The 22,504-nt window shown below is 36.7% G+C and overlaps 2 protein-coding genes across 5 annotated transcripts; one reads left to right on the top strand and one right to left on the bottom strand.

The window, feature by feature from the left end:
- Window positions 1-937: 937 nt before the first annotated feature.
- LOC140812498 (glycerol-3-phosphate acyltransferase ATS12, chloroplastic) lies at window positions 938-22,295 on the bottom strand. Of its 4 annotated transcripts, none has more exons than XM_073170773.1 (13): window positions 21,915-22,295; window positions 20,930-21,027; window positions 20,729-20,815; window positions 20,532-20,629; window positions 15,007-15,064; window positions 14,169-14,270; window positions 14,019-14,080; window positions 13,822-13,932; window positions 11,586-11,664; window positions 10,962-11,081; window positions 10,759-10,872; window positions 9,587-9,754; window positions 938-1,280 (listed from the first exon to the last, which is right to left on the bottom strand). In XM_073170773.1, exons 1-12 carry the CDS (start codon window positions 22,213-22,215, stop codon window positions 9,620-9,622), a joined length of 1,365 nt encoding a protein of 454 aa, XP_073026874.1. In that variant the 5' UTR covers window positions 22,216-22,295; the 3' UTR covers window positions 938-1,280; window positions 9,587-9,619. The 4 variants fall into 4 exon arrangements, with proteins under 4 accessions (XP_073026874.1, XP_073026875.1, XP_073026876.1 ...); XM_073170774.1 differs by having other exon boundaries at window positions 938-1,283; XM_073170775.1 differs by having other exon boundaries at window positions 938-1,203; window positions 9,582-9,754.
- LOC140812500 (uncharacterized) lies at window positions 1,293-4,454 on the top strand. The gene is made up of 2 exons (XM_073170776.1): window positions 1,293-2,887; window positions 3,570-4,454. Exons 1-2 carry the CDS (start codon window positions 2,602-2,604, stop codon window positions 3,905-3,907), a joined length of 624 nt encoding a protein of 207 aa, XP_073026877.1. The 5' UTR covers window positions 1,293-2,601; the 3' UTR covers window positions 3,908-4,454.
- Window positions 22,296-22,504: the final 209 nt, after the last annotated feature.

Here is a 22,504-nt window from a genome sequence, read left to right on the forward strand (position 1 = left end):
TTAATTTTTTTAGAGAAGTCCAAAAGAGAAGTCCAAGAGATAAAGCCTATCGGAGTTGCAGTTGGCTCAGTGAAAGAAAGTTGCGGCCGGTTACATCCATTACCCAATATGGAAGACGTGGAGTAATCGTGGAATGCGGTTGAAACTTCCCGTGGAGTGTGACAAAGGCAGAAGGAGTAATCAGAAAAGAGACAAAAAAAATCAACACAAAAATCTACAGCAAAGCTCTGCAGAATCCTCTCAATTCTATGCATGTTTATTTCAATTTCCAGCAGTCAAGTATTTGAATTTTTTACATATTCCTTGAACTTTCTTGTAAAAACGTTGATCAAGTTCATAGCAACATAATTATATTTGATGTTGTCAATGGATTCCTCCTGTAATTTTATCATATTCCTCATTTTTGTTTGCGTTTTTGAGCCATTCGAAAGAGTTGGAACTTACGACCGAATCGAGACCTACAACGTTTGGTAAACGAAATCATATTATTTCACAATTTTGGCACAAACACGTGTTTGGCACGCCGCAAATTTCGTGACAAACACATGGTATAAATTTTTATAGAATTACAAGGAACCAACATCATCCAATACACTAGGAATACCGAGAGAATTACTCCAAACAGAGCATAAAAAAAACCCATTCCCCTCCATTTGCAAACAAGAAGAAAATATAAAAGTTGCAGATATATTTATTTAGCATTGCCTTAAATGTTTTTGCAGATTATGAGGACATTTTTCCTGTTTACCCGCCGGCCACGAGGCCCACAAGTGGGAGACCAAATCAATTAGTCAAGATCATTTCGAGACCCTTTTATTGAACAGATGCAAGATCAAATCAATTTTTCAGGAGAAAAAAAAAATTGATCTTAAATCACGCTAGTACGATTTCCCATAAAAGATTTTCAAAAATAAATCACAAACACAAGATGTCGATGTAAAATTAAAGATCAATATATCTAATTAGATTGACATCAAGATATATGCAATGGAAAGCGACTATACAAGGGATCTTTATAACAATTATTTCGTATCCGTCCACACTTTTAAACATATTTATCCAACACATGTAGGACAAAGAATACTACAATCATCCCTCTTCAACAATGTGACATCCTCGTCACGATCTGACCCTCGATCCTTTAATACCAAGAATTTAGAAATGACTCATACACGTTCAAGATGTGGCTCCGTAAATATAACGCTTCTCCCCACAGGTTCAAGAAATGACTTTCATCAACGTAACATTTTGCCCTACTTAGCACTTATTTATCTATGTTCCTGCTCATAAGCATATCAAATATGGTTCTATCAAGCCCCGAGCCAGTGCAAGAGCATTTGTACAACAGGCTCAAACAACAATTATTTCATTTTTGTCCTCGCTTTATCAAAATAATTAACATGAGTTGTCATAGGAATTTATAGGAAACAATTATTCAATTTTTAATAATTGACTCAAATATTTAACTGATATATTAATCTTGTTTATTGTGTAATTTATTTGATAGGTTATTGTAATTGATAGCATAAAATTTTCTTTTTAGAGTAAGTCTCTTGTTAGACGACCTCAAGAATCTTTATCTGTGAGACGGTTCAACCCTAGCGATATTCACAATAAAAAGTAATACTCTTAGCATAAAAAGTAATACTTTTTCATGAATGACCCAAATAAGAGATTCGTCTCACAAAATACGACACGTGAGACCGTCTCAAACAAGTTTTTGTCTTCCTTTTTTTTAAGGATAGTGATTGTATTTAAAGGATGTTGTACCCATGAATAAAATATACAGAAAATTATACCCCTCTCTTTGTCTACATGGTACCAGAGACTTAGATGTCAATATGCCATGTCCACCGATTCTTATTCGAGTGAAACCATGGACAACAAGATTCCAGTTTATGCTGCTTCTCTCTCCGGGAGTAGTGACATCGTCTCTCCCAATATTATAGCCCACAAATCAGACGGCCGAAATTATTCACAATGGGCCCAAGCCATGAATGGGCTACATCACGGGCGAACTCCCTTCACCCAAGTCAACCGATCCAACTAACAATACCTGGCAAGCTGAAAACTCCATAGTCCTCCAATGGCTCATAAACTCCACATAACCACACGTAAACCGTCACTATCTTTTGTTTAAAACGGGTAAAGTGTGGGATGCGCTCGTCAAATGTACTCCGACCTGGGCTACACCTCTCATATTTTTGAAATACATTCAAAATCGAAAGAAATGAAGCAGGGCTCTCAATTGGTTGCCCAATATTTTTCTGATTTACAGGACCTTTGGCAAGAACTGGATGTATTTCTTGAGACCAATTCCACATGTCCTGACTGCAGTACCAAATATCGGAAAATTCTTGACAGAGAGTTTTTTATTTTCTTGTTGGATTGAATTGAAACCTGGATGATGTACGAGGGCGGATTGTGGCAAGAGATCCTTTCCCTTCCCCCGAAGATGCGTGCGCTGAAGTTATAGACAAGAAGAAGCTCATCGAAAGGTGATGCTAACTGATGATGTACCAACCTTGCTAATCACACCAGGAGTACCAGGAGTTTCTGTCCTAGTGTCAAATAAAGTGCCTACCCAAGGTCAACGTTCAAATGAACGACATTGGTGTGAACACTGCAACAAACCATGGACATAGTCATACAAAGGATAAATGTTGGGACATTGTCAAACTAGCTAACTGGCAGCCTCGAAAGAAGAGTGAAAGGCGAGGATATCACGATCAATCCAACCAAGATAAACCAAGGAACTCTGGCATTTCTGCACCTTTCACCAAAGAGAAAATTGAACAAATTGAGCAGTATTGTAGGCTAATCAGTCAGAATTCTCTTAACCTTTCTGCCAGCTCCAATATCGGGTCTTGTTCAGTGACCCAATATCGTAAATTTCAGTTATCTCCTCTTCATCATTAAGCATACCCTTGAATAATTTATTTTGGGGCATCCCATCACATGACAGGTGACTCAAGTCTGTTTTATTCTTATTTTCCTTGCTTTAGGGGTACATAGTTGTCAATCGCAAGCATAGCGCGTGCACTGCACTTCGAAGTAGCGAGCGCTATCTATCGTCGTGATAGCGGCAATAGCGTCGATATCATAAAGCAAAGCTACATAACATTTTTTTTAAAGTAACACATGTTTTGTAGGCCCATTTTGCACAATTTTTAAACTCAATTCTATTTCAATTCGCTTCTCCTTTTTTGTTTCAATCTTCTTCGCTTCTCCCAATTAAACATAAAATAAACCCAACAATCCTCCACTGCTTCTCCTCTTATGTTGCTTGTGGTTCGCCAGACTTCGGTCGGGTTGTCGGCTGCTGGACTTACATAAATAAATGCAGCTTCATTCCAAGAAAAATAATAGATTGGATAAAAAACGTCTGAATGATTTGGTGTTCATTATATACAACAGAGTTCTGCGTAGATACGATAGTCATGATACCATCGATCCTATCATATTGAGTGAAGTAGATGATGGCAACGAATGGTTTGTAGGTAGACTGGAGGATGAAGAGCCCCACTTTGTTCATGATGGTGATGATTTGTGTTGCCAAGGTGTTGCAGATGATGTTGGAGTAGATGAAGCGCCTTATACATTGAGGAAATCCAAAGGGGCCTCGAAGGCGACCCCTAAATCTGCACGGACATCAAAGGCGACCTCATCTACACCTAATAGAAGCTCGAAGGCGGCAACATCTAAGTCTAGAGGGAAAAGGCCAATAGGAACATCTACTACATTTAATCTTGTGGATGAAGAGGATGAATTCAACTTTGATGAAGAAAGTGAAGAAGAGAATTATGCCGAGCGTGTACAATTTCGAATGAAGAAGCTCGTCTCGATCTTGACCAAGAAGAAGATGAAGACGGATTTTAGATTATGTTTTTCTAGTTTTAGAAATTAGGTTTTATATGCTATAAACTTATATATTTGTTACGAGACGCTACGTGCGATTGACTACTATGGTCGTACATATCATAAAATTGCAGATGGTTCACCGACTTTAGTTGTTGGAATGGGTAATATCAAATATTCTCAAAATATTGCTCTAAAATTTGTCGTTCATGTCCCAGCTTTGGACTGTAACCTGATTTAAGTTCGTAACCTTACACGTGACAAACATTGCGTTGCTAAATTCTTGCCTTTATCTTGTCAATTTCAGGACCTATCATGGGGGAAGATGATTGGAAATGTTAAGATTCACGATGTAGTTCATCACCTAGAGAATGCTCCCTCAAAATATCAACCAACTCCGGTGCAAGTGTTGCCTCTATTTCTGTTTCTAGTATAGGGAAATAATGTTATGGAACTTAGGCTCGGCCACCCAAAATTTTCATATTTAAAACGTTTGTTTCCATCATTATTTAATTATAAAGAGCTTGTTTCATTACTGTGTGAAATTTGTCAACTTGCTAAACATACTCTGTATTTCTCTCTCTAAAACCATACACACCATCTGTTGGATCTGGTTTTCTACACGCCTAAACGCAGCGGAAGTTTTAAAATTTTTTTATTTTATTTTGAAAAACAAAATAATTTTGCTTTAGGCGCTCGTATGATTTCAACAAAACATTCATACATAGGATGTCAGAAATTATACCTTTGTGAATAAATCACTGGTCACCAACTGATCCGGTATTAACGAACTAGCTCTTGTTGATTCCCTACGAACTTTTTTCAATGTAAGCCTCCTATCAAGTCCACGACTGAATTGTATGTTCCTCTTCCAAATTGCACTAGAAATATTGGAAGAGATTTTACGTTGGAGACTAAAATGAGAGGCCGCTCAACCTTGGAAAGTGAATCAAGGTGGCCGAAATTCTTAGGGTTTGAGGAGAGTTTTTTTTCGAAAATTCTGTCTTGGTAGGCTAGGGTTTTTGACTTGCATCACCTATTTATAATTAAATCATAACCTAATTACATAATTAACATTAATGGGATTGATTTAATTAATTGGGCTAGTCCAACTACTTTAATTAATTTAATCAAGGCCCATTAAAACTTTAATTAATTATTATGTTGGACTTGTACCCCTACAAGCCCATTAAATGTATTGTCTACCGTATTTAATTTATTAATTAATCAACTCAACTTTTGAGCTTAATAAATTAAATACATTATAGATTCAACATTTGAATTTATTATTTAAATTATAAATTCAACTCCTTGAATTTTTATCACCTTCAAAATTTAATATTTAATAAACCCAACATTTGAGTTTAATAAATTAAATTCTCAAATTTTATAAATTCAACTCCTTAAATTTATTCTCTCAAAATTTAATTATCATAAATTCAACTCCTTGAATTTATTATATAATATAAATTCAACTTCTTGAATTTATTCTCTCAACGGGAACAAACAATCCAGTACTTGTGTGACCCTCAATGGTTCAGGGATACAGCTAGCCGTGGGTCCACCACTCTTTGAGATTTAGGACATAATCCTTTATTCGGGCTTACCCTAGTTAGCCTCATTCTTTTCATCAACACCTTGATCAAGAATGTCAGAACTCATTTCTGATTGCACCCATCGGATCATGTTAAGAGCGTCTAGTAGCATCGCCCCATGATCCCCTAGGTATCACTGATAGTGCCTGCAAGAACCAGTCGATTATGATTAACGTACAATACGGTCCCTTCATCTCATATATCCCGATCGAATCTCCAACCATTGGTTCATCGAGGGTTGCATATTAATTCGATAACTATGTGATAACTATAATAGTGGCATCGCGTGTACTATTTGGAGAACTCCTTCTCCAACGTACATCCCGTACTCTGGCCAGAGATTCCATGCACTATTATTTCATCAGATCACATAGGATATCCACACCCGTAGGTGAGCGGTGAATCCCCGACTACAATGCACTGGCTCCTATGTATGTCGCGACTGTACCCAACCTCGCCACCTGATGACTCTCTTGGAGCCGGTAAACGAGTCAAAGCACAGCCCTAGCATATAGAGCCTCAGTGTTGTCCCGGGTCGTAAGGGCTAATGGTGTACAATCATAACCACGGAGTTATTCTCTCGATGAATGAAAACCACTTGGAAAGTCCGAGGGAGGGTTGTTCGGTATAATCATCATATGACTACTCATCTGCATGTTTGGACATCTCTATGCCCTTACTAAGAAACGCAGTACACAACATCACATATGCTAGTCTCGAGCTCAAGCGACCTTTATCCATGTTTTAGGTGGCTGAATCGACTAGGAACGAATTTCGATTATACAGTATTTACAAACGAGTTTCAACATCGAATTACGATTCATTTGTATTAAAGTATAATCAAGGTCTTTATCTATGTTTGATAACATGAGTATACAGATAAAGAAATAACAAATCATGAAATAATGAATTATATTAAAATAAAGATTGTTTATTACACTTGAGTCAATAAAATCCCTAGCCAACAGTTGGCTTGCAGGACATCTACTCTAACATCATCCACTTCATTCTCCTTAATCCATAGGGATATTTGGGGGCCCTTCAAAAATCACTATTTCTCATGGGAAAATGTGCTTTTTTACATCCATTGATGATCATACACAGTTAACATGGGTTTATCTTCCTCATGCCAACTCTGAAGCAAGCAATATGTTCAAAATTTTCCATAAGATGATCCAAACTCAGTTTCACAACCATATACGAACTCTTAGAACCGATAATGGCAAAGAATATTTCAAGACCATTCTAGGTGATTATCTTTTGAACGAGATTATCCTCCAAAGCTCTTGTTGATACTCCACAACAAACAATGTATCTGAAAGAAAAAAACGTCACTTGTTGGAAGTAGCTCGTGCTCTCATGTTTTCACGACCATAATAGAAGTAAACTTGACCCTCGAGCTCTCAAAACCGTTTGCATAGGGAATTTTGCCAACTCAAAAAGGTTATCGATGTTATCCGAATGCAAAAAAGATGTGTCTCTATTGGTGTCACTTTTTTCGAAGAGATATACCTTATTTCTCTCAAAAGTCACTTCAAGGGGGGAATCATAATAAAGCTCGTCATTTTGGGGATACTCTACCTTTACTTGGCACAAATTTAGACATTGTCGTTGTTTCTGATAATGATCCTATCCAAATCAGCCCTCAAATAAATGAAAAAAATTCTTCAGATCACGAACAGGTACTAGAAACAAGGGAGAAACAGTATCACAACAGAAAGTATATGTCTACTCAAGGAGAACAAAGAAATTGGAAATCAAGCCCATAGCCAAGAACACGATCCGATAGTAGTTCCACAACCATCAGACAAGTCGAGTATTATGCTTGATCTCGAATTACCGATATCTATCAGGAAAGGTATTTGATGATGTACCAAGCACCCTATCTCTAAATTTATTTCTTACTCTATCTCCTTCATTATGACTCCAAGATCTATCAAAGAAGGGTTGGCTATACCTTAACGGAAAGAAGTTGTTCTTGATGAAATGCATGCCCTAAAACAAAATTATACATGGCAATTTGTTGAAATAACACGAGGGAAAAATACAGTAGGGTGCAAATGGGTATTCATGGTGAAATACAAAGCTTATGGTTCAATTGAAAGATACAAGGCACGGCTGCTGGCCAAGGTTTTTACTCAAATCTATGAGTCAAACTTAATACTGTTAGATTCTCCAATCATTAGCAGCTACTCTTGATTGCCTTTCCAGCAACTCGATAAAAAAAATGCACTTCTAAATGGTGAGCTTGAAGAGGAGGACTATATGAGTCAAACTCCAGGATTTGTAGAGTTGGGAGAAAAAACTTTGTAAACTCCACAAGTCACTCTATGGGCTCAAACAATCTCCACGTTCCTGGTTTGAATGGTTCTCCAAGGTATTAAAGTGGTGTGGATATGTCCAAGGTCAAATAGATCATACACTATTTGTTAAACATTCTGAAAGGAAGATTACCGTTTTTATAGTGTAAGTTGATGACATCATTATATCTGGAGATGATGATAAAGTGGAGGAAATTAAGAAAATGATGGCGAAAGAATTTGAAGTCAAAGATCTTGGTGCATTGAGATATTTTCTGGGAATGGAGATTGCAAGGAGCAAAAAAGACATTTCGGTTTCCCAAATGAAATACACTTAAGATCTTTTAGCAGAGACTGACAAGTTGGGATGCAAGCCAAGCTACACATCAATCGAACTGGGAAACAAAAAACAAATTGTTGTGGCAAGAAGCAGTGCAAAAAATGAGTATAGGGCTATAACTCATGGAGTAATGCGAACTTCTTTGGATAAAGAGAGTAATGAAAGAGCTGAAAATAGAATTTGAAGATCATATGCTGCCCTGCTATGACAATGAGTGAACTATCATCATGATAGGACCAAAGATGTGGAAGTTGATCGACATTTCATAAAAGAAAAGTCGGATGGAGGTGTCATTCACCTTGAATATGTTCTCACATGTTGTCAACTAGCTTATCTTCTCGCAAAAGGGCTATCCGAACAAACTCTTGCTTTTTCTCGTAGGCAAGCTTAGTCTCATCAACATCTACAATCAAGCTTGAGGGAAGTATAATGTCAAATATTTAATTGATATCTAGTTCATAGTGTTTAATTTTTTTTACTGTGTAAGTGATTTGATAGGATATTGTAATTGATACATTAATATTTTCCTTTAGTTTGTATAGATAGTGATTGTATTTCAAGGGTGTTGTACCCATGAAAAAATTATACAGAATTATACCCCTTTCTTCCTTTTTAATAGAGATCATTATAATTCATTTTAAAAAAAATTATCTAACCCATGTAGGTTGTAGGATAAGGTGTACTACGGTTGATAATAAAATTAAACATAGCATTATGAGACTGAAACATAACAAAAGTTTGCACACAACCGCTTATGGATCAACAATGACCATATACACTCAAAGCGATGTTTATTTTATTTCTAAGATTTATTGCTAGAATCACGATACAGACAACCATTTGAGACTAAGATTTACTCTTCATTCCACCTTAAGTAGTAAAATATGAACCACAACACGTTCTACATAACAAATTAACGACTATACACCGAATATTCTTGTCTAAAATTCTCATATGTTTCGAAGAGCAATTTGCTTTCATGTATCTTACATCTTTTCAATTCTAACTAGTGCAAATATGACAAAATCCAATGAAAGTAATACATGAGATATACAAGTAACTTCTTATTTTGATACTTCAACATCTCTAAACCCATGTATTATTTATCTTTTCCATCCTTCCCCATCCCCTCCCAACCCCGAAAATACGATATTTGCTCAAGACCAATATTAGTAGCCCAACTGGTGGAGTTAATGGCTTTAGTGGTTCTCGGAATGAACTAAGAGCAGATTTCAGAATAAGGTATTGTGATCGTGTCAAAATGACTTTTAGCCTGTAATAGATCAACAAAGGTTTTCAGCTGAATGGTGCAATATCAGTGTTTGAAACTAGATAAGCTGATTATATCCAAACAAAATGTAGGATGTAACCAGTTTCACTAACTAGATTTTCTCATGTTAAAATCAATCGCCTAAAAATAACATATAAACCCAGCGAAAGAAGTTTAGCAGTGACTATACTTTGAAAGAAATTCTAGAAATCGAATACAATACCTGTTGCACAAGAAATGAACGGTCAATGTGTAACTATTGCCATGGCTGTGACAGTGAGACAGTAGGTGTTGATGCTTTCATCCCTTGTTTGCCATGTATCGCAAATTTGAGGATGTTGTACTGCTCACTGACAGAAGAATACAACGACTCCACATATGCCTTTTTTGCCTGCAAAGAGAACAGCGTGGCAGCCATGAGGGTTGATGTGACCCATATTGTTTAACATTATTCAAGGAGGGAGTTTTGTTTTCCCTTTCCCTCTCAAAAACTACCCATAACTTCTTGGAAGCTCATCTCAATATTAATATAAAAACCACGCTGCATAAACGGAAATAAATGTTTGCCTGATATACTATGCAATTAAAGGCACAAAATAGATGCCATTTTATGACACGAGAAAAAGAAGGGGCAATACCATCCTTGAAACATTTAGACTATGAAAGTGAAATCTATCGATTCATATTGTGTTCGGAGCATTGGCAGTAATTTTAAAGTGAAGGAAGGTTATTGACTCAACCATGAACTCTTCTGTTCAGGAGCTTGCTATCCTGATCACGGCAGTTTTCAAGAGTATTATTAACTGCCAAATGTTACAGGATCCACCGTCCATGATGTCACTCTAATTGAACAACATACTTCTTATCATCATATAACCCAGGCAAGACTTTGGTTTAAGAAATAATCTTAAACTGATAAAGACGAACTAATTCTTCGATTAAGTTCCAACAAATTCTTACTCATCACTCACATTCGTGAAAAAATATTATAACAAGTATACCAGTTGACATCAAGTAAAGCCTGTGGATGGGTAAAATAAGTCTGCTAGCCAAGTAACAGATTTTGCACCGATAGATCCAGAGACAACTTCAGTTGATTTACACGGAATATAACGGATTTGTTTGCTCATGCAGCATGAAATCTTTGTTTTTGCTTACAATTTAACTAATTCTATACAGAATGCTCCTTATATTTACAAATTCCCTGGATTATCTTCACTTGCAACATCAGGTCCGCTGAGAAGATACGGAAATCTACGTGGTGATTTAAGTTCTTGTCCTCATTTATTTTCTAGATTTTCTAATAATATATGAGTTTTATATAATTCATTAAATTGTTCGAGTACACGGCATTAACAACGGACAGTCAATATATCAACAATTAAGAGAAGTAACCTCTTCAGAATCTTCAAAAGCAGACGCAATTTCATGATAACTGATTTTGTGTGCAATTGAAATTCCAGTCCCATGAAAGCAAATCACTCTTTTCTCTCCAATTTCTTTCTCAACCTGTCATAAAGTGTGCGAGTTGGATGCAGATGAGTGAGCCAGACAGACTGCCAGAATAGATTAATAAATAAGAACAGATCAGAAAATACCTTGAATGGAGGGGGCATAATCTCATGGCAGAGTATGGCTAAGGGGTATAAATGACCAGGTTTACCAGCATGTTCTACTAATCTTCTCATGTTATCTACCGCGGATATGTCAAAAGGTGCCTGTACATCTTATGCATGGATAGATCAAACTTGGACTACAAAAATGAGGACTAGGCTAATCAGACCAGAAAGAACAAGCATAACATAAAACTGTACATTGTTTGATAATCAGCCAGTTAACATAACAAAAGGAGAAGAAAATAAGTGGCTGAAACTCAGAAAAGAGACTGGTGCAAATTCAAACTTCTTCAAGAGGCTTCTTCAAGAGGCCGAAATCAAGATTTCATGGACTGAAGGCACAAGAGCATCAAAGATGGTCTAACTGGAAAAACCAGGAAGATAGCATCTAATGCTAACATCACCTCCTAATGCAAATCACAAAGCCACAAGTAGCTTATGCTGTTTTCCATCCCATATAAAAAACAAACAGAAATAGCAATAATAACTCCAGGAAGCAAAGGACAATGGTTTCACAAGATGATTCTAAGCCCTTCATTTGGATATATTCTCACACTGTGAATTAACATGTAGAGGAAAACTAATCTTTAATGAAAGAACACATACTGGATACCATTCTTTAGTGACAGGATCTGGACGGTCCCGTCCACCACTTGGTGCGATCCAAATGATTTTGGATCCACTCCTACACCCAAGAAAGTGAACAAATTAGTCTCTCCAAAAACGTGATTGTTATCAGGGCCATAAAAGAGTATTACAGAAGTCTCATATAATAAGTTCTTGCATATATTATTAAATGCTTAATCAGTACAAAAGATTACATACGTCTAAGTAGATATATTGAATGGCAATGATTTTGCAGATTGTGTCTCACATCTGGATCTCTCGCACCTCAAACATGTGGCTTGTTTCTTTACTTGGGCTAGGATTGACAGGGCCTTGGTCAATGCTTACTGGTTACAATCTAATATGGATTTTACGCTGAATTCTTAGTTCTTGGATGTGTTTGGGATCACTCAATATGTATTGTCTCAACTCTCACTCCAAAAAAGAAGATGGCTAGACCCTTTAAATATGTGGACCCTGCATGACAAGTTTGATGAATTAGTGATAGATAATTGGCGGTTTTATGGATATGGGACTGCCCAGTTTGTATTCAAACAGAAACTCAATCAATGTAAGAAGCCTCTAAGTCGCTAAATTCCATTCACTTTAGCCACATATCGGCAAGGACAAGTAGAGCTAAGGCAGAACTTGAATATCTCCAATCGATTCACTTGAATGGAAGGGTGGTTAATAATGAATTGAAGCTTGTTGAGAAATCAACAGAAAAAAATCCTTGAAGCAGAAAGGATGTTTCTATGAAAAACGCGAAGTGCAATTACCTCAAGAATTATTGTTGCACCAAGTTTTTTCATGATTTGATTAAAGGAGTAACAAGCGGGATGCAATTGTAGCAATTGATTTGGATGATGGCAGCTCTATGATGGATGTGAATATTATTGTTAATGAGTTCGTGAAGTATTACAAAAACTTGGTACTAGAGTTGATCGTGAACCTTCGAACTAGTTTAGGGATGGGAATATGGTTTCAGCATATCATCATAAGAAGCTTGTTGAACTTGTTTCTGCTGATGAGATCAAAATGGCACTCTGGATATTGACAATGACAAGGCCCCTGGATCAGATGGTTTTGGATCTTTGTTCTCAAGAAAACATGGGACAAAGTTGGGTATGATGTGTGTAAGACTGTCGAAAAAATTCTTTATTTCAGGGAAACTTCTCAAACAATGGAATCCCACTTCTATTGCTCTGATACCTAAATCAAAGAATGCCTCCAAAGTTCATGCTTTTCGAGTGATATTGTGTTGTTCTTTCTTTTACAAGATCATTTCGAAAATTCTCACTAATCGGCTTAGCACAGTCATGAAGCAAATTATTGATTGGGTTATGGAATGTGTCACCGCCACCTCTTTCTCATGGTTTCTTCCAAGGGACAAGAGGCCACCGACAGGGTGACCTTTTATTCCCCTTCCTGTTTGCCATTTGCTTAGAGGGATTGACAAGGAAACTTAATTCTCTAGGTAGAGAACCGAGAAATCCAAGTATGTGATATATCACGGTCACAATGAAAGTCAATATACACTCAATAATTAAAATAAGAACACTTTACTCGTGCAGCCAGGCAAACTTCATATGGAGCACAGTTGAGAACATTGAACAAGATGATATGGAGAAAGTTTCTCTTAGCCTCGATGAGTGCTGTCTAAATTTCAGGTTAACATGTTCAAGAAACACTCCGCTATAGATAGTGCCAAACGAGATTGTAATGACGGCTTTCTTGTGTTGATTGTTCCTTCTCCTGTTCTTCTCTTCTCCCCTCCCCTCCCCTCCCCTCCTCTCTCTGGATTGGTGCGGCAGGAGGCAGTGTTCTGGTGCTGCTGGTGGTTGGAATTAAGTGCAGTTATAGATCTTTGGAAATTACTAATTTAGGTTTTGCAGTTCTTTAGAAGCAATTCCCCAATGCAGTCCTCCATTCAACACAACCATTTTCAGAAGCCCATAAAAAATGACATCCCACATAATTTTTAATAGTACTGTTTTATAAGTATATGGTGCGTTTCTTAGAGTGTTGAACTCAGCTAAAGGCCTAAACTTCATATAAATTAAAACCAAAAGGCCAAAGTGAATGACGCGGCGTGAGTTTTTTTCAACAGATGGTGTTGGTGAACTGAAGCATTTGATTTATGACGACTTTCCAAGAAACAATCAAACAATGACCTCTAAAACTCCATAATTACCACAGAATTTTTCCAAATGAATGACTGAAGTACATAAGCTACCTCAGAAGAAAAGCCATTTCTTTCAAACTTTTGGTGTTTGCCTTCTTTTTCATATCTGTAAGTTCTGGGTCATCGTTCATGTGCTTTTTGGAATACACACATAGAAGGTTCCTGAGTAATTTAAAGCTCAATAGTTATTTAGCAACAAAAAGGATAAATCACCACAATTATCTACTAAAAGAAAAATAGCTACACACCTTCCCATACTAAATGGTTTGGACAGAGGATCTGTAATTACTCTATCCCCTGCTACATAGATCTGCATTCATGATCAACATATTGTAAAAAAAAACCAGAATGCATAATTGCAAGCCATAGGGATTTCATTGAAGGAATTCTGGTTATACCAAATCCTCAGCAAGATGCGGATGAGTGGATTCAAGCAACAAAGCAATGACTGCTGGGTCTGCCTCGGTTTGGTGGTTGGAGATTAAGATAACGTTCTCGCCCTGAAATTTACGACAATGAACGCTGAATCAGAGATATACAAAATCGTATAACTTAATATTAAGAAAATCAAGCAAGTTTTCATGATTTCAATATCATAATTGCAAATGATTAAGATATGAGAAGATACAACCAATGCGAACTAGTAGCACTCTAATAAACATGTCATTCTAGATATAGAGAATGAGAAAAATTTATAGAAAAAAATGATATAAGTGAAAAGTGAATAGATGTACAAGAAAACACACCACGAGATGGAGAGAATGGACGTATAAAGGACTTAGGGGAAGTAGGGAGAGAAGTTAGTAAAAAGGTCATAATAGTAAAATGTGGCATCCTATGTCTAATGCATCGTCACTAGTAAGGAGTAATGACATGCAAACTAATAGGAAGTGAAACCGCTAAAGGTTTAATTACAAGAAAATCAATAAAGCCATCGGTGCAGCAAGACTAAAGAAAAGAAATTGATGCCATTTAGAATCTTCCACTAGTTTGACAAGAAAATAATGAAGCCCCTGTACTTTTAAAAGAGTTTAGTAAAGTGAGCGCGACACAGGCAGGTTCATTAGGTGGCAGGGTAAGGTATTTTTATGTATACAGTTCTGCAAAAAAGAATGGATTCCTGGGAAAGTTCATACTATAAGAGTAGGAGATATTATAAAAAATGCTTGAGTCAACAAAAATACTAGTAAGCAAAAGAACAGAAAAGCGATAGACCAAAGCACCAAAAATGTGCACCTGCTGAATCTTCTTTTCTATTTCACTGAAGACAGAGATGTTCCCAACATATGAATTTCTGAAAGGTCAAGTTGGTCAAGATTAAATGTGCAAGAGTAAAATATCACTGGAATATCAGGAAAAAAATTATTATTATTATTATTTTGAAATCAGAAAAGTATAATTATGTCTACAGATTCTAAATCACAAGGGACAAAATTAAGATGATATAAGAGCAGAGTCCTAGTAATTCAAAGTTTCACTATTTCTATAAAGGTCGACTCTTGAAGCTATGCAAAAGAGGAATTGCACATGATTTTCAAGTTACTCCAGGAATCAGCTGCCTATAGGCCATATTTAGAATGAGATATTCGCAATAAAAATCGGTCACAAATATTACACCCATCAACTAGGACTGATGAGAGTCTCGTGAGGACACAGACGAGTGGCATGGGATAGTCATGCATGCTATGGACCACGAGAATCACAGTAGACACAGGCTTTCGATCCCAAGAAATTTTAAAACCAAATATAACATGAAATGAGACAACAAATGCGGAATAAATAAGAATAAAACAAGATCCAAAAAATATCGGACGAAACAAGGATGCCCTACACAAAAGCAACACAAAGATTCAAACAAAAACATAAAATTTTGAGACTGAACCTCGACCCATCACTTAGCAAAGCAAGAACCTTGTTATATAATTAAAACCTTGACCCGTTGTAAACAAATGTGACAAGAACCTTTGTATATGAAATCCTACGTCGACTCACTGCTTAAAACGAAGCAAGAACCATAGGCGGAACCGGCCGAAACTGCGACTATTGTGGAAAGCCTAACCATACAAGGGAAACTTGCTACAAGTTGCATGGAAAACCGCACGATGATAGGATGAAAAAATCTAGTACTCCTACAGCAAATGTGGCCGAGTAATCTCCATTCAGTAAAGAACAATTAGATCATCTTCTCAAATTGCTAAAATCTTATTCAATCATCACCTATTGTTCTTGTCGGTTCTATAGCACAAACAGGTAGCAATCCATTGGCACTTTCAGTCTTTCACAATATCATCCCAGGTTCATGGCTTCAGGGGTTTCAGACCATATGACCAGCAAGTCTCACTTGTTTGATTCCTATATTTATGACCAGCAATTCTCACTTGTTTGATTCCTATATTCCATGTTCAGGAGATGAAAAGCTTAGAATAGTTGATGGCAGTTTTTAATCGATTGCAGGCAAAGGACACGTTAAAATTTTATAACATATTACACTAAAATCTGTTTTACATGTGCCAAAACCTGCTTGTAATCTCCTTTATGTCAGCAAATTATCTAAGGATTCTAATTGTTCAGCTTTCTTTCTTCGATCCAGTTGTGTTTTTCGAGACCAGTCACCAGATCTCGGGGAAAATTATTGGAACTGACAGAGAAATGAATGGGCTGTGCTACTTTGATGAAACTGCTTGCTAGAAAAATAAGGCTCGTGGATTAGGTATAGCACTAGATCCACTTTTGAGTTTTCTCAATGATCGAGTAATGCTATGGCGTAGAAGATTAGGACATCCCGGTTTTCTGTACCTCAAACATATATTTCCTGCATTGTTTAATGGAATTAATTGTTCAAAATTTCGCTGTGAAGCTTGTCATTTGGTTAATGATAATCGTGTTTCCTTTCCAATAAAACCTTATTCTGCATCAAAACCATTTCACTTGATTCATATTGATGTTTGGGGACCATCAAAAGTTAAAACACTTACTGGAAAAAGATGGTTTGTGACCTTTATTGATGACCATGCAAGACTATGTTGGATTTATTTTCTGAAAAAAAAAACAGTAAACAAAGGTTTAAAGATTTCTTCACATGATCGAAAATCAATTTCAAACTAGAATTGACATTTTTAGATTTGATAATGGAGCTGAATAATCAACTTGTCAAGATACGCCATAGCAGAAAGGAAAAATAGACATTTACTCGAGGTTGCTCAAGTCATTATGTTTTCAATGAATGTTCCAAAATATATTTGGTGGGATTCGGATGCTCTATTAACTGTTTGTTACTCGATAAATAGAATGTCATCTCGAATTTTGAAATTTGACACACCTTTGCAATCTTTCTTAAAAAAAATTTGATTGTGTTGATTATGTGTATATACCAAATGTTTTCCGTTCTAAACTTGATCCAAAGTTTGAAAAAAGTGTTTTCCTAGGCTATGCATGTAACAAGAAGGGGTATACAACAGCTTCAAGTCTACACCAGAAAAATGTTTCTCAAAAGTGCAACAGCCACAGTTATTTTTCTCAAGCAAATGATCAATCCAATTTTCCGAATTATGGTCCTAGAATTCAGGGTAATATTCCTTCCACTCCTATTACCTCTTCATCGTTTCATATGATCTTGATATTCATATTGCACTTGGGAAAGGAACCTGAGCATCCACTAACCATCTCATTGTTGAGGATGACCCATTTTTTCATAAAAACTATCTTCAGGGGTGAATATGGTCGAGGAAGATAATTTTTGGGGACACTTTAACCGTTCCAGAAATTATACTAAAGTTTATGTTCCCTTAATTGATTCTGATAAAAAAATTCTTGGAAAAATCTGTTGGAAATATGGAAACCAGAAGTTGTACCACATCTTTGCCGGTCATTACTTTATCCAAGACCGGGGGAGAAAAGCCTCAACAAGAGTTTCAAGTCTACACCAGAAGAAAGTTCTCAAAATGCAACAGCCCTAGTTATTGCTCAAGCAGATGATCAATCCAATTTTCCGAGTGATGGTCCTAGAATTGAGGGTAACATTCCTTCCACTCCTATTACCTCTTCATCGTTTGATATGATCTTGATATTCTTATTGCACTTAGAAAAGGAACCCAAGTATGCACTAACCATCTCATTGATAAGTTTTTGTCTTGTGCAAAATTCTCAAACACTCATACGGCATTTGTGTCTAGGATTACTAATCTGTCTTTCCAAGAACTTTCCAGGAAGTGTTAGGTGATCCGAACTGGAAATTAGCAGTAAAGGAAGAAATGAAAGTTATCAATAGAGAAATAACACTTGGACTGTTGTTGGTCTACAAAAAGACAAGACAGTTAGTTGCAAACGGGTATTTACGGTAAAAGGTAAATCAGATGGAAGTGTGGAAAGATACCAGGCGAGACTTAGAGCGAAAGGATTTACTCAAACTCATGGTATAGATTACCAAGAGAATTTTACCCGTCACTAAGAAAAAAGTCTCCTACAGTTAACTCCGACTAGCCACTTCATCAATTTGATGTAAAAATGCACTCCTAAATGAAGATTTACAAGAAGTATACATGGAAAAAGCCTCGTATGGACAATGGCAATCCCCTAGAGCTTGGTTTGAGTGCTTTGGGAATGCATGAAGAGACATGGTTTTTCACAAAGCCAAGCTTGATCACACTTTATTTTTCAAACATTCCACCAAAAGTAAATTGATCATCGTAATAGTCTAGGTTAATGACATTATCATGACTGGAGACGATTATTTTCAGATAAATAACTTGAAGAAACACCTTGAAGTCGAATTTTATATCAAGGACCTAGAACAGCTGAAATTTTCTCGTGATGGAGCTCGCCAAAACGAATTATGGGATCTTAACTTAATCGAAGAACAGGGATGATTGGTTGTAAGGCAACAGATACTCCAATTGAAATTAACGTTAAGTTTAAAGTTGTAGCACCAAATGAAGTGGTGGACCGAGAACGTTATCAAAGATTAGTTGGAAGGTTAATCTATTTGGCACATACTAAACCAGACATAGCTTATGCAGTAGTGTTATGAGCCAATTCAACTCAAGGGAGAGTGTTGGAAGATTTCCTAGAATATTGTATATTTGTGTCTCAATTTTGAAGTTATATTTACATAATTAGAGAGATTTTAGTAGTCCATTTTTCATTTTCTTTATTAGGAAGATTTGTTTCCTATTTAGTATTAAAGTTGAGTCTTTATATATTGATGTACAGACATTATACATGTGAATAATAAGAATTATTAAGAAAATCTTTGTGTTGTTCTCGGTCAATTGTTTGATGTGAGTGACAAGCCACTGCACCATACAATAGCTATGGCAATCAAACATGTAACGACCATGGACTATCCCGATCTTGGACTCCCTCGGAGGCCTTGTCTCATCTTGTATTCCCACTGGGGCTTTTTCCCTCACGGGCTTTACCATGCTTCATTACTCATAGAACTTCTCTGGCCCAGGCACTGGAGCTTTTACCTTCCCAGGATTCGAACCCAAGACCTCCTGGACATATAGGTCGTGGAAAAGCAATCCTGGTACCAGTGCCCGTGAGGGAAAATGCCCCAGTGGAAACTCAAGATGGGACAAGGCCCCCGAGGGAGCCCAAGAACCGGATAGCCCATGGTCGTTACAAAAAAACTGGTGACCTATATGTCCAGGAGGTCTTGGATTCGAATCCTGGGAAGGTAAAAGCTCCAGTGCCTGGGCTGGAGAAATTCTATGAGTAATGGCGCATGGGAAAGCCAGTGAGAGAAAAGGACCCAGTGCGAACCCAAGATGGTACAAGGCCCCGAGGGAGCCCAAGATCGAGATAGCCCGTGGTCGTTACAAAACAACTTTACAGGCCACGTGCAAATATACTTCAATTATATTTTTCTACTAAAATCTAGTCAATAATGTTTATTTTCTCAAGGATTTTTAAAATATTAACGTTGAAGAATGCAATACAGATTCTTTGTAAGCCATATTGCATTCAGATCTTAAATAATTAAAAAAAAGCTCGAGCTTTTGAGGAGCAGCAGAGCTTACACTTACAAACAGGAAAACAGCAAAGTAGAATACCTCTACATAGCATTAGCCAACCGATTATGAACATCAATGGTAGGCATGAAATAATTTAAAAGATAACCATGTGAAAACACCACATTTCGACAACACCAATTATCACTGTATAGTTGAAATGTTGATGAAAAACTGGTAATCCTCAAAAATTAATCAATTGCAACTCGAACTGTCCTCACGTGCTGCATCTAATCACGGAACAATGATTTATTCCAAGCTCCAACCAGGAATCTACAACAAGTACATCAAACTGAAACTAGGAATTGGTCATATTCCTCTAAATATATAACCTCCAAATGTTGTTACACACAGCTCAAACTTCTTAATCTTTACGAATCTTGACCAGTAAATCATGTTTATACTCCATGTATGTCGGTTTCAATCAGTTTTTAATGTGGCAAGAGCTAACTTTCTGCAGAGCAGACATTTGAGCTCCAATCTGTCAGAATCATACACCTAGTTGGCCTTAAGCAAGTAGCCGCAGCCATGCATCGCATTCGAAGAGAATCGATCAGGCTCACCTTGTGCGAATCATTACTAAACAAGGCTATTGAGTATTGATAAAACATAAAAAGGCAGGTTTGTTAACAGTTGTAGTTGCAGATATCATAGCATGGTACAATCTCTATTATTCATTCAAGAGTCTGGAGTTCTGAACGATTTGCAACTCAAAAATTATTCAGTGATCATTTCGTGTAAGCGACTAACCTGAAATCAATCAAAGGACGGATATAATTTTGACCAAACATGTAATAGTCAAAAGGTTCTCGAATGGCTTCATGATATGCAGCGAATTCAAAAGGATCCTGAATGTCAATTGTGTCAAAGGGAAAACGATTACAGCTGAGACTAGTTGAAATTGTACAGAAAACACATGATAAGTTTAGAAAATAATAGGAGTATACCCGCACATCCATAAAAATGCGGTCTAAGGCAACAGCCATATTAGACAACACAGTCTCATTAGCTTCAGGATGTTCACTCACGAAAACCTGAATGTTTAAGTGTACATCAAAAACATCACATCCATTTAATATATCTCAGAGACTCAGACTGCTTATAGAATATGCCATCAGAATAAATTAGCAAAATTAAGATTCAGTTACTGCATTTCGGTAATTGTGGTACAGCTCCTCCATCCCCTCAGCGACATTTCTAGGTAATCTTCCAGCTTCTGCTTCTTTTTTTATCCCCAAAAGCAAGTCTGTGATAATAGATAAAAATAAATGAAGAAGAATGCCCGCAGGGTCTAACTCCAATCATCACGCACTTCTATCAACCAAAAGAACACAAGTTCATAAAGGTTGATGTAGCTAGGCGTCACATTAAGGCTTCATCTGTGTAAAGTGCTAAAGAGTATATTATTATTGGCCTCATGATCCTGTTTATTCATTATGGATATTTATTTTAAAGAGAAATCTAAGTACAAAAAGGAACCAAAAATTAAGTTCTAGCAGTAGAAATGATACAAAAGTATATGCCCTCGGATCAATAAAATCTGTAGATTATTGATCATACATCGAGTAGATAGTTGAAACATTACTTCCTCTCACCTACACATTACTTACAAGTCTAAATAGTTGAACAACATCGTCTATAACAGAAAAATAAAGAGCAGAACCTCACACAATAAAGGCATGTGCTAGAAAAAAAAAAAAAACAAATGTGTAGAGAACTACAATTATATCAGCATTAATTGACAATTCAACTATTCTTAAATACATTCTGCACAGATTTACTATCCAGAAAAATTCACAGAGAAAAGTATGTGTATAGCGTATACTTGCAAAGACAGGTATAATTCAACTCCAAGTGATTATTTCCAAATTAACTACGAGTTAAAAAGATTGCAACCATTATCAAACACACTGAACTCATCCAAGATAAATCAAACATCATCGCCAACATATAATACTTGTTTAGCAGTGAAACCAGACGATTAAGAGTTAACTCAACATCGATTTGGTACATACAGTCAGACGCAATGGAAAGAAAAAAAATCAATCATGAAATCCAAAAGCTATAGATAATGAGAACAACAAACAGAAAACGAAATGCGAATCCGCCATAACAGCAACAGAAATCAAAGACCTTGTTCGGAGCGCGCATCAAGGAAAGTTCGAGGAGGCGCGACATCGCGCTGGTCAAAGTCGGAGGTGGAGCTGGAGGTGACCGCATCAGCCGCGGCTCCGGAGCTAGTGAAAGAGCTCTTCTTCTCATCGAGCAGGTCCGCCATTCCCCGAAGCTTTGAAGCACAGAGAAAACAGCTCCTCCTCCAAACGCCTCCGGCGGCGGAGTTCACGGAACAAGAGATCCTGGAAGTAGAAACCCTAGGGAAGAGTGCAGAAGCGAAGTTTGTGGCAGTGGAAGAAGATGAAATAGAGAGAATCATTATAGCCTCATAGGGAGCAATTGTGTGGTGGTGGAGAAGAAATGGCAATTTTTAGTTGTGGAGAAAATGGGATGAGGGGAAAAGCACGCGGCGCGATATAATATAAAAATGAAAATTATTAAAAACCATAGCAGTATAGTATAGCACCACACTTTCCAAAAACTAACAAATAATAACTCAATATAAAAATATCAATTATCTTTATAAGTACACATTTCAAAAATATATATATACAAATATTTATTAAAAATTATTTTTATGGTAAATGAGTATCATTTTTTAAATTAAA

This window comes from Primulina eburnea, chromosome 14 (assembly GCF_022965805.1).
Source record: "Primulina eburnea isolate SZY01 chromosome 14, ASM2296580v1, whole genome shotgun sequence".
In the NCBI taxonomy this organism is placed as follows: Eukaryota; Viridiplantae; Streptophyta; class Magnoliopsida; order Lamiales; family Gesneriaceae; genus Primulina; species Primulina eburnea.

Bases quoted from the DNA above. Each gene is read 5' to 3' on its own strand.
- LOC140812500 (XM_073170776.1), top strand. From the start codon at position 2,602: ATGAACGACATTGGTGTGAACACTGCAACAAACCATGGACATAGTCAT. The intron at 2,888-3,569 runs GTAAATTTCAGT...AAGGTGTTGCAG, and splicing joins TTGTTCAGTGACCCAATATC to ATGATGTTGGAGTAGATGAA.
- LOC140812498 (XM_073170773.1), bottom strand. From the start codon at position 22,215: ATGATTCTCTCTATTTCATCTTCTTCCACTGCCACAAACTTCGCTTCT. The intron at 10,873-10,961 runs GTATTTTCTGAT...ACTTTATGACAG, and splicing joins TTATGCCCCCTCCATTCAAG to GTTGAGAAAGAAATTGGAGA. The intron at 9,755-10,758 runs GTTACTTCTCTT...TTCTCTTTGCAG, and splicing joins CTTTTGAAGATTCTGAAGAG to GCAAAAAAGGCATATGTGGA.